This window comes from Aquarana catesbeiana, linkage group LG10 (genome assembly GCF_042186555.1).
Source record: "Aquarana catesbeiana isolate 2022-GZ linkage group LG10, ASM4218655v1, whole genome shotgun sequence".
NCBI classification, from domain to species: domain Eukaryota; kingdom Metazoa; phylum Chordata; class Amphibia; order Anura; family Ranidae; genus Aquarana; species Aquarana catesbeiana.
In genome coordinates, this window is record NC_133333.1 from 31,860,462 (window position 1) to 31,872,761 (window position 12,300).

Sequence of the window (12,300 nt, forward strand, 5' to 3'; positions counted from 1 at the left end):
CTACACAGTAATTTTGGGATGTAGGTACCTTCTATGAGTATACATTTTTCAGCACATGATCCACATATTGAAACAGTTGAACTGTTACCTACATATCCTATACGATTGTCTATTTGTGGCCCATGCATTGCCAGGATTGTCACAGCTTTACCTCTGTATTGTCAAGTTTCCAGGTGTGAAAAAACAGTATTCCAGAAGCTATGCTAGAAAATGTACAATTTACAGGGAGGATAAGAGCAAAGAGCGAGCAACATTTAACTGGTGAGTTGTTGTGGTGACTTCTCTTCCATTTTAACATATTTAAGGTATCATGACTGATCTCTAATACACAGGGTCACTTCAGCTTTATGGGCTGCTGCTACTCATAAGGGCCAGTTACTACAAAGGGGTTACTAATGACAGTGGCATTTCTCTCTTATGCCGCGTACACACGATCGGAAATTCGGCCAGCAAAAGACCGATGAGAGCTTTTGGTCGGAAAACCATGTGTATGCTCCATTGGACTTTTGCTGGCGGAATTCCCATCAGCAAAAAATTGAGAGCAGGTCCTCAATTTTACGGTTGGAAAAAGTTCCTACCCGAAAATTTGATCGTCTGTACCAATTCCAACACGCAAAATTCCTTTGCATGCTCGGAAACAATTCGACGCATGCTCGGAAGCATTGAACTTAATTTTCTCGGCTCGTTGTAGTGTTGTACGTCACCGCGTTCTTGACGGTCGAAAGTTCAGAGAACTTTTGTGTGACCGTGTGTATGCAAGTATCCAAGTTTTTTCATGAAAGATCGACACATCAAAGGTCTTAAAGTTTACCAGTAGCTAACTGAAACTGAAAGTTATATTGGGCTTTCATTTTTCATAATCCATTGTATACCTTGTGGACCTTGTTTGTGCACTGGTGTGCAGCCATGTTGGAACAGGAAGGGGCCATCCCCAAACTGTTCCCACAAAGATGGGGGCATGAAATTGTCCAAAATGTCTTGGTATGCTGATGCCTTAGGAGTTCCCTTCACTGGAACTAAGAGGCTAAGTCCAACCCCTGAAAAACAACCCCACACCATAATCCCAACACCACCAAATGATTTGGACCAGTGCACAACGAAAGGTCCATTAAGACATGGATGAGTGAGTTTGGGGTGGAGGAACTTGAGTCCTGACCTCAACCCGATAGAACACCTCTGGGATGAATTAGAAAGACTGTGAGCCAGGCCTTCTCGTCCAACATCAGTGCCTGACCTGATAAATGCACTTCTGGAAGAATGGTCAAACATTCCCATAGACACACTCCTAAACCTTGTGGACAGCCATCCCAGAAGAGTTGAAGCTGTTATAGCTGCAAAGGGTGGGACAACTCATTATTGAACCCTACGGACTAAGACTGGGATGCCATTAAAGTTCATGTGCGTGTAAAGGCAGGCATCCCAATCCTTTTGGTAATATAGTGTATATGCATACAGATGACTTTAATTGGTTAAAAAGGGATATGCCAACATTCTGTAAGGTTATAGAATGTAATGCATTGCAAAGTGCTGCTGTCATTGCATATTTCATATATTGGGGACTTCAAAGATCTACAGTATGTGTAGATAAACTTATTGAAAGATAGACCTTTACTATTGTAGTGACGCTTATACAAGGTCAACATGGAAAAAAACAGAGGAAGCTGAAGAACAGGTTTCATAAAAGGGGAGCCTGGTAAAACTTAGCTGAATGGATAGGGTCCTACTTTTATTATAAATTATTATATTATGTGAGTTGATGTCAATTTCCTGTACCATATCCCATTATTCCTCTAATTTTTTTTTTTTTACGCTTAGGCTGATGCTTGGGTTTTGGTAACCAGCACTTATACTTTGAAATCGACTTCATGTTGTATCCAACCACTTGGCTGTGGTCGTTGTTACAACTCCGATTCGACATGCATCCCTGGACTGAAAATTTGGTTTCAACTCCATCTGTAAGGACAAAGTAATCAGCATTAACAGGATGAATGTCCAGTCAAACATCAACATTTGGCCTTTTAACCACTTTGCTCCTACATGTAAAAATTTGCCTTTTTTGCTAAAAAGTTACTTAGAACCCCCAAACATTATATATATATATATTTTTTTTTTTAGCTGAGGCCATTTTTTTTATAACAAACCAGAGGCCCTTTAGAATAAAATGGTGGTTGTTGCAATTTTTTATGTCACATGGTATTTGTGTGCAGTGGTTTTTCAAATGCAATTTTTTTGGGAAAAAAGACACTTTCACGAAAAAAAAAACACTAAAGTTAGCCCAATTCTTTTCTATAATGTGAGAGAAGATGGTATGCTGAGTAAAAAGATACCTAACATGTCACGCTTTAAAATTGTGTCTGCCCAAGGAGTGGCAACAAACTATGGTGCTTAAAATTCTCCATAGCCAATGCTTTAAACACCTTTACAGGTTACCAGTGGAGAGTTACAGAGGAGGTCTGGTGCTAGAATTATTGTTTTCGCTCTGATGTTGGTGACAATACCTCACATGTGTGGTTCAATCACCATTTATATATGGGTGCGGGAGAAACGTATCCATTAGATTTTTGCATGTAAGCATGGTGGGATGGGGGCACATTACATTTTTTATTTTTTTTATTATTTTCTAAATTTTTTTTTTTTACACATCCCCTTACACATCCCTTGTGACAGCATGGGCCATGACAGGTCCTCTTTATGGAGAGATCTGGGGTCTATTAGACCTCCTGTGTCCTCCCATGCATCCGATCGGTCTGATTGACTGCTTTCATGGCTGCTGAGTTGGAACTGGAAGTGACAAACTACTCGTTCCTCCCAGTTTCCAGGGGAATGACATCAGTTCCTCTCACTTTGTTCAGGGCAGCCATTGCCACCGGCTGCATCGCTCCCAGGCTCCACAATGGGATGGTAGAGCCTGGGAAAGGTGGCCGTGGCCACTGGAGGGGGGTGGCACCCCCTTCCGTGACCTGCCGAAGTAATTAAGTGGTCAATTAGCCACTTGGATCACTTCTGCATTAAAGGGAATCACTGGCTGAAAAGATCAATACTGGGATGATGCCTGTAGGTCCAGGCATCATCCCAGTATAACTACTGAAACCAGAGGATGTCCTACGGGTGGGAAGTAGTAAAAGGGTTTTTTTTTTTCAGGGTTTTTCACCTTAATGCTATATATATATAAACATAAGGCGGATTAACCACTTCCGCCCCTTTACTGAAGAAGCCATTTTTTGCGATACGGCACTGCATCGCTTTAACAGATAATTGCGTGGTCGTGCGATGGTGTACCAAAACAAAATTTACGTCTTTTTTTCCCCACATATAGAGCTTTCTTTTGGTGGTATTTGATCACCTCTGCGTTTTTTATTTTTTGCGCTATAAACAAAAAAAGCCATCAATTTACAAAAAAAAGCAAAATTTTTTTCTTTTTGCTATAATAAATATCCCTCAAATATAAAAAAAACTAATTTCTTCCTCAGTTTAGGCCGATATGTATTCTTCTACATATTTTTGTTAAAAAAAATCGCAATAAGCAAAATTGGGATAGATTTATGGAATTTTTATTATTAATTTTTTTTTTACTACGGTAGTAATTGTGGTGATCTGCAATTTTTAGTGGGACTACAACATTGTGGCAAACAGATCGAACACTTTTGACACTTTTTTGAGATCGTTAACATTTATACAGTGATCAAAGCTAAAAATAGCCACTGATTACTGTGTGACTGTCACTGGCAGGGAAGGGGTTAACAATGGGGAGTGATCAAGGGGTTAAATGTGTATCCTAGGGAGTGTTTCTAATGGGACTGCCTGGAGGAGGAGACATATCGCTGTTCATAACCAGTATGAACCGCAGATCTGTCTCCTCTCCCCTGACAGAATGGGGGATCTGTCTGTTTACATTGACAGATCTCCATTCTGTCTCTCTCAGGAGGGATCGCGGGTGCCGGGCACGCACATTGGCAATATCGTCGCACTGCGGCACGCGCGCGCCCCCTAGTGGTCTTAAAGCTGCCAACGTACAGCTATGGTGATTTGCCTAGGAGAGCCAACCTGCTGCAGAATAACGACGGCGGCTGGTCGGCTACTGGTTAATTAGGATAGAAGGAAATAAAAGTGGTTAAACAGTTATTTCACCACAGACCAATATTTCAACTTGGCACAAGTTTCACCACCAGCAATGCCACATAAAATTGGAAGGTAGAGATGAGGGGATTTATTTGCAGAATAAGGGAGGTAAAGGGGTTAATATACTTTTACTTAAAACTAATGAAGGGAACAAAAGCCATACAGCATAAAGGAAAGAAACCTACCTGGTTTTTCAAGCATTCCAACTAAATAGGAGCATAAGTCAGTCTTGCTTCTGCAGACCGTATTTGTAACAGGCTTGCATAGCTCTAGGGTGTCATATGAAACACAAGCTGGACATTCAGGCCCATTGAATTCATAGGTTATATTTGTCACTATATAACAAAGAGTTAAAAAATTATTAAAGCATATCTAAAACCATATACAAACATGTAATATACTGCAGTCTTAAGATGTGTAGGTCACATTAGTTTTCTTTTTTTAGGCTTTTTTCCTTTTATATTTATCTAGTAATTCTGAGAATAACATACTTCTGGTCCTAGGGTAGCTACACTCACATCTTCACTACTTATGGAAGGAGCCATCAAAGCTGGACTGCATACATGTCTGCCATTGTCCATCTTTAGATTATAGTTTACAGAAAAATTATAAAAACATTTTTGTCAAGAAAAGCAAAAACAAACTATTTACACAAGTTTTAAATTCTCTATGTACAATGTGAAGATAGTGTACCATTTGGTTCTTGTTTCTTGTTATTGCAAATAATACTTGAATCAGACAAAGTGCATGAAAAGTATTTCCCAGTGAATGGATGGAAGTCATCAATGTCCTCAATGTCGTCATGAAGGAGTGGAATAGGACTCCAGTGGCAACCTGTGAAGCTCTGGTGAACTCCATGCCCAAGAGGGTTAAGACAGTGCTGGAAAATAATGGTGGCCACACAAAATATTGAAACTTTGGGCCCAATTTGGACATTTTCACTTAGGGGTGTACTCACTTTTGTTGCCAGCGGTTTAGACATTAATGGCTGTGTGTTGAGTTATTTGGAGGGGACAGCAAATTTACACTGTTATACAAGCTGTACACTCACTACTTTACATTGTAGCAAAGTGTCATTTCTTCAGTGTTGTCACATGAAAAAATATAATAAAATATTTACACAAATGTGAGGGGTGTACTCACTTTTGTGAGCTACTGTACATGCCTTTTCTGAAGTCAATCCTACCCGATCCCACACTGAGCTGTTAGCCGCAGCTTCTCTGTGGAGGGTGCAGAGGACACGTCTGACAATAGAAGCCCCATAGTAAGTCTATGGGTGAGGTCACTTCCAATTCATTCCACAACCATCGGCTGTGTCCTCTGCAGAGCTTCTGCCACTGGAGATCGGGTCAGATCCGCTTTAGAAAAGGTATGTATACTGATTTCTTCTTTACAAGGCTAGATAGGTTAGTGTTATGCCCCGTACACATGGCTGGATTTTCCGACGGAAAATGTTCGATGGGAGCTTGTTGTCGGAAATTCCGACCCTGTGTAGGCTCCACTAGACATTTTCCATTGGAATTTCCGTCACACAAAATTTGAGATCTGGATCTCAAATTTTCCGACAACAAAATCCATTGTCGTAAATTCCGATCGTGTGTACACAATTCCAACGCACAAAAGTCCACGCATGCTCGGAATCAAGCAGAAGAGCCGCACTGGCTATTGAACTTAATTTTTCTCGGCTCGTCATATGTGTTGTACGTCACCGCGTTCTTGACATTCGGAATTTACGACAAGATTTGTGTGACCGTGTGTATGCAAGACAAGTTTGAGCCAACATCTGTTGGAAAAAATCCATGGATTTTGTTGTCGGAAGGTCCGATTGTGTGTACACGGCATTAGAATGTTCATGTCTGTAGATGCAGGGATTTTAATTTTAGGGTGGACTTACACTTTTAATTTGAAAAGTTAATTGTGGTTAGACATTTCTAGATGTTCCCTATAACAGTTCTAGATCTACAGTATAGACTTTTTTTTTTTGTTTTTTTGTCCACTTTAGGTAATTCAAGCAATTATGAGTTAGGAATTGTATTATATTTGCTGGCTAAGCATACAAACATTTAGAAAATTCAAAATTCACCAATTCAATTGCGAACCCATTCACTTCTCTCTATGATGCAAAATGCATTTCAATCATTTTAATTATGACAAATTTGAAAACAAATGTCCTTAAACAAACATACAAAGGGTAAAAGTATAATGGCAGGATAGGAGGACAGGAATTCTTACTGGGAGTTGAAGGAGGTGAAGGAGTAATTACTAATTATACAGATTGATCCATCCAATCATACAAGCGGTGTGACCTGTTTCAGGTCGAATATCTGAGGTGAGGGGCCATCTAAGAACGGTGGAGGGAAAAAGTCACCATCCAGATATCTATACTGTCACCGGTGGTTCCTGTCCTCCTATCCTGCCATTATACTTTTACCCTTTGTATGTTTGTTTAAGGACATTTATTTGCGCAGCACTCTTTATATACTTATATGCTTTTGAGGTATTTTTTTGAATTGACCTTAGTGCCTGCTTGCATTTATCTTGATACGTCCATTTAATTAGTCAGCGCTGAATTTAATTACACTGGTTTTAAATTTGAAAACAAACAAAAAACACGCACATCCACACATACATTTTACTCACTTATATTAGTCCCATTGTTACATAGATTGTTATCACAGCAATTATATGTGAGATCATAGTAAACGTCCGCATTAACATAGGCATACATGCTAGAATTGCATTCCAGATTCATAGAGCAGCGCTTCTTCATGGAGTAGTAAGTATGATCTGCAAACAAAAATGATTTTAAATATCAACACATTTCTAACATTGTACGGCTCAAAACCAAACTCTAGGCAGATACAAAAAAAGGAAAATATTGCAAATTTGTATTCATTAAAACATCATTTAATATGAATTATTTTTAGTTGCCCCTTATCAGTTTTTATTAACCCCCCTCCTTTTTTTTACACTTGTTAAAGATGCCTATTTTTATTTTGTAGCACTGAATAAAAAAAAGTACCAGAAACATCATTCTAAAGTCTTTATATAAGAGAGAAATAACAAAATAAAATTTGTACTTTTGATGAGTAATAAGCTATATATTTCCCAGATAGAAGAACAAGGTTTGGTTACGATATTTGCTGCAGCTGTCGGTATACAGTGTTTTATTTACAAACTTTTTACACCGAGCACAGATAATATTTTTTTGGTTGGTTACCATATTGTTAATGGAATTCTGGTACTATTTTATTATGCTGATTGTGAGGCTGGCCATACGTTATACAGTTTCTTTGTACAATTTTCCTTTAGATTTAAAAAAAAAAACATATAATATGAGGTCAAACCTAAACACTTTTAATTTGTATGCAGTCAGGCAGGCTCTTGCACTACATAGTTGAGGGTAAATCCAAAGGAAATTTACTAAGAAGATTGTATACTATATGACCAGCTTAAATCAAACTGGTTTAACATGTTGCATGATCTCCTCTCATCTAGACTGGTTTTCCATGAACAGAAGATGACCATTGACATCAGTCTATAATGGGATATTGATACCATATTTTCTTGCTACTGCTGTCATCTTCTGGTATCAGAGACCAAAAAACTATTTGTACATAAAGGAAATTCCAGACTAATGCATGGAGCTGATTGATTAACAGCAAAGGGTTTTTTTTTTTTTTTTTTTTTTTTTTTATACATTAAAATTTTTATTGTAAGGCTATTTATGCAATTAACAAAGAAAGAAAATTACATTGACATTATTAACATTTAGAAAACAATTTACATGTTATAAAAGAAGGGGGATTAAGGAAGAAAGAGATGTAAAAGGTATGAAAGGAGAAGTACCATGAGCTGAAATGCCTAGTAACAAAAATATTTTTTTTAAGAAGGATTCATTCTGGTCTTATCATCAATCATAATATTCTTGAAATAGTCATGATAGTTTATCAGGTTTTATTTGATGTATGTATCTATTTATTTATTTAAATTATTATTTATTTATTTTGCATATTTTGTTTCCATATTTTTAAGTTTTTTTTTTTTTTTTTAAGTTACATGTTTTTCTTTAGTCTTTGTTTTTAATACTTTAAAAAATTAGTTAATTCAGGTAACCATTCAGGTATACAGTAATTTGATCTAATAGCGTTTTTTTTTCCAGTATTTTGACAGAATCGATTTCACTGCCAAGATAAATGGGGATCAATAGATTGAAATTTTTGAGTATAACTTTACTGGTATTTATATATCTGTTTGTGTTATCATTTTTACTAAATTATTTTTTAGAAGACTAAATTGATAATAAATGTTATTATTGCTTACTGAAGTTATTTGCAGGTGTTTTAATAAGTTTTTACATCCTGAAAAAAATGCATTTATCTACACCTATAGAGAGATTGAAGACTTACTGAATCCAGATTTTTCAGAGATGGTCATACAAGAGCTGCCTTCTGGGCATTCAGTTACTTCACCTTTGCAATACTCAGAATTACGACAATGGCCCTCATAACATTCAAGATTTTCAACTAGAAAAAAAAATATATAATAATAATACCAATATTAATTATAACGTCTTCTAATCAGCCAGGTAAATCCAAGCGTTGTCCTATCTACTGTATATAGCAAAATGTTACTTATTCTGCCAATGGCTGTACAACTTCCAACAGGCAATTTGCTATATATATGTATATATATATATATATATATATATATATATATATATATATATATATATATATATATATATGCATAAACCCTAAAGCATCTATATCATGGGACTCCAAACTTTCTAAAAAATGGGCCAGTTTACTGTCCCTCAGACTTTAGGTGGGTCGGACAGTGGTCATTGGGAGTAGAAATTGTGCTGGTATCAGTGGGAGTAAACAATTCATATTTGGTATTAGTAGGGACAAGTGTTCTGATTACAACTGTACCAGCAAGATATAGACACCAAAAAAATTACATAAAAAAAAACTTAATAGGGGTTTTAACACTTTCATACTCTATACAAAACCTAAACCTAACCTAACCTATGCCCCCTATCTCCACTAACAGTGAACAGAAAGGACTGGTTAATCATATGATACTTACATATGGATTTATTTTTAAATCTAGGAGTTGTTCCAAAAAAACATTTAAAAATTTGGTCTAACTGGAGAGGTCCCAGAAACTATCAGCACATCAGATTGTCATGAAGACTATGTCAACTGAGATCTCAATAATCTGCTGTCTTTGGTTTTTGGAGCTCTCTACACACATACTTCATAGTCATTTTATGTAAATTTTCATTCTCATCAGCATGGGAACAAAAACTTCACCACACTCTTCAGGATCCTCACGGTACAGAATTCTCCAAATACCTCATGTGTACTTCTTATCCTCCAAAATTGCAGAGATGAACTTTAAATTGCTGACCAGTTGTCACTATACTTCTGTTAGGTTACACCATCTACTACCGGACTACCACCTTACCTGTTGATGGGGCTGTGGCTTGGAGGCCAACCATGCCCAAGTTTGGTGGTCATGTCATATCTAAAAACCCTTTTGGGCAAATGTGAAATCTTTTAACCATCTAATCTCTGGTGTTCCAATTTCTGATGACCCCCTGGGTCACACTTTTTCGTTGTTCTCAAGAAACCATCAAGACTTACAAACAATCTATCCTCCCCACCTACTAAACTCTGCTAAGTTCTTGATCAGCAAATTCCCTCAATAAAATGATGGTTCCTGAAGCGCTAGAAATCGTCAGTCATATGTGGATATACGTGGATAAAACTAATACCCAGTGCATCTGCCAGCCACTGGAGAAATGGGAAATGAGAATCAAGAAACAAAAAAGCAGCGCTCTATCTGTACCAGCACTAACACCTTTCCCTTGTAGTTGCTGGTCAATTGTCTACAGTGCAATAAACTAACTTTGAATTTAGCCCATGGTTCATATAAATATATTTTTGTCTCCTACCCATAGAGCGATGCTTTTTTGTTTTTTGATTTTTAATGGAAGATCTCACCTTTGACAGCCGTAATGCACAATCCTCTTTCACTAAAATATGGGCATGCTGGTTGGTTTTCAAGAATACCTCTCGCTATGCGGAGATTATGTGCTCAGAATAGAGTTTGTATTGATGCATTTAATTTTACAGCGTGCTGCTGCGGGCGCTATGTATGTATATATATTTATGTACGTACAATAATATCACTAATGGTCTGTTACCAGAACACTTCATTGTTTGCATTGGTTACCCCTAGATACATGGGATCTCTTCTTTCTTTCTTTCTTTCTTTCTTTCTTTCTTTCTTTCTTTCTTTCTTTCTTTCTTTCTTTCTTTCTTTCTTTCTTTCTTTCTTTCTTTCTTTCTTTCTTTCTTTCTTTCTTTCTTTCTTTCTTTCTTTCTTTCTTTCTTTCTTTCTTTCTTCCTTCCTTCCTTCCTTCCTTCCTTCCTTCCTTCCTTCCTTCCTTTCTTTCTTTCTTTCTTTCTTTCTTTCTTTCTTTCTTTCTTTCTTTCTTTCTTTCTTTCTTTCTTCTCTTTACTCTTACTACGCTACAACGTTTCCTAATGTTAAGATCCTCGAGATGATCAGTAAGAATCTTCAATATAACCAACATTGTTAATTTGGTCATTATGTACTTGTCATAGAATGTGTAACTTTCCTCCATGTTCTGCAACATTATCTTAATAAACATTTATTTTTTTTAAATGTTCTTTCTCTTTCACCAGCTACTTAACAGCTTTTAATGCCATGTCTACTATGTAAGCCTCTGTATGCATTGGTGTAAAATCAATGGTTATATTTACCTTTGTTGTAATTTCTCTTAAAACAATAATAACTCAAGTAATGAAGGCTTGTATTTTATAATTGCATTATTTTCTTACCTGTAGAAAGACCAAAGAAGAGAAGTAACAGGACAATGCCAATGGTCTTCATTTTTTTAGCTTCTAAATGTCTTGGATGTTAGCGATCTTCTGATGCTTCTCACATGATTGAATTCCTCCTTAAATGCTGCAATATATTTGATTTTAATGGTCAATAGGCTGTATTTATTAAATTAATGTATTATTAAATCATTATTTACTTTTGTGGTGTTGTTTGTTTTATAATAAAAATAATTTATAATGATCATTGCAGAACAGCAATTTGCGAATGTAAATGTTTAAAAATAATATTTACATTGACTTTGGATCAAGCTCAACAATCTGAATCCAGCAATAGATCAACTCCCAATGAAGTACACATTTGGTTAGCCCTAAGAGTGAAACTGAATACTTTTTGTCCATTTCATTTGCGATTTACAGGCACCAATAGACAATTAATCATACTATTATATTCAGTGCAGCGCTTATAAAACTATGGTCAACTAAAAAAAAAATAAAAATATGTGTTAAAATTGACCTAAAACACATATAAAACAAGTATTTCCAAAATTTCAATAATATAAAATATGTCATTAAATCGATATCAAATGTGCATGTGATATTGTATGTGATTACACCAAAATAAGTATCCACAAAAAAATGTCAAAACTTACAGTGGGGGAAATAATTATTTGATCCCCTGCAGATGGAGGAAGGTGCTCTGGTCTGATGAGACTGAAATTGAACTTTTTGGCAATCAAAGAAGACGCTATGTGTGGCACAAACCCAACACATCACATCACCCAAAGATCACCATCCCCACAGTGAAACATGGTGGTGGCAGCATCATGCTGTGGGGATGTTTTTCAGCAGTCGGGACTGGGAAACTGGTCAGAGTTGAGGGAAAGATGGATGGTGCTAAATACAGGGATATTCTTGAGCAAAACCTGTACCACTCTGTGTGTGATTTGAGGCTAGGATGGAGGTTCACCTTCCAGCAGGACAATGACCCCAAACACACTGCTAAAGCAACACTTGAGAGGTATAAGGGGAAACATGTAAATGTGTTGGAATAGCCTAGTCAAAGCCCAGACCTCAATCCAATAGAAAAATCTGTGGTCAGACTTAAAGGTTGCTGTTCACAAACGCAAACCATCCAACTTGAAGGAGCTGGAGCAGTTTTGCAGGGAGGAATGGGCAAAAATCCCAGTGGTAAGATGTGGCAAGCTCATAGAGACTTATCTAAAGCGACTTGGAGCTGTGATAGCCGCAAAAGGTGGCTCTACAAAGCATTGACTTTAGGGGGGTGAATAGTTATGCACATTGA

General features: G+C 36.9%; 1 protein-coding gene across 1 annotated transcript; it reads right to left on the reverse strand.

Moving 5' to 3' along the window:
* Positions 1 to 780: 780 nt before the first annotated feature.
* On the reverse strand, positions 781 to 11,157 carry LOC141109999 (protein RoBo-1-like). The gene is made up of 5 exons (XM_073601248.1): positions 10,995 to 11,157; positions 8,529 to 8,645; positions 6,760 to 6,906; positions 4,305 to 4,454; positions 781 to 1,953 (listed from the first exon to the last, which is right to left on the reverse strand). Exons 1-5 carry the CDS (start codon positions 11,044 to 11,046, stop codon positions 1,760 to 1,762), a joined length of 660 nt encoding a protein of 219 aa, XP_073457349.1. The 5' UTR covers positions 11,047 to 11,157; the 3' UTR covers positions 781 to 1,759.
* Positions 11,158 to 12,300: the final 1,143 nt, after the last annotated feature.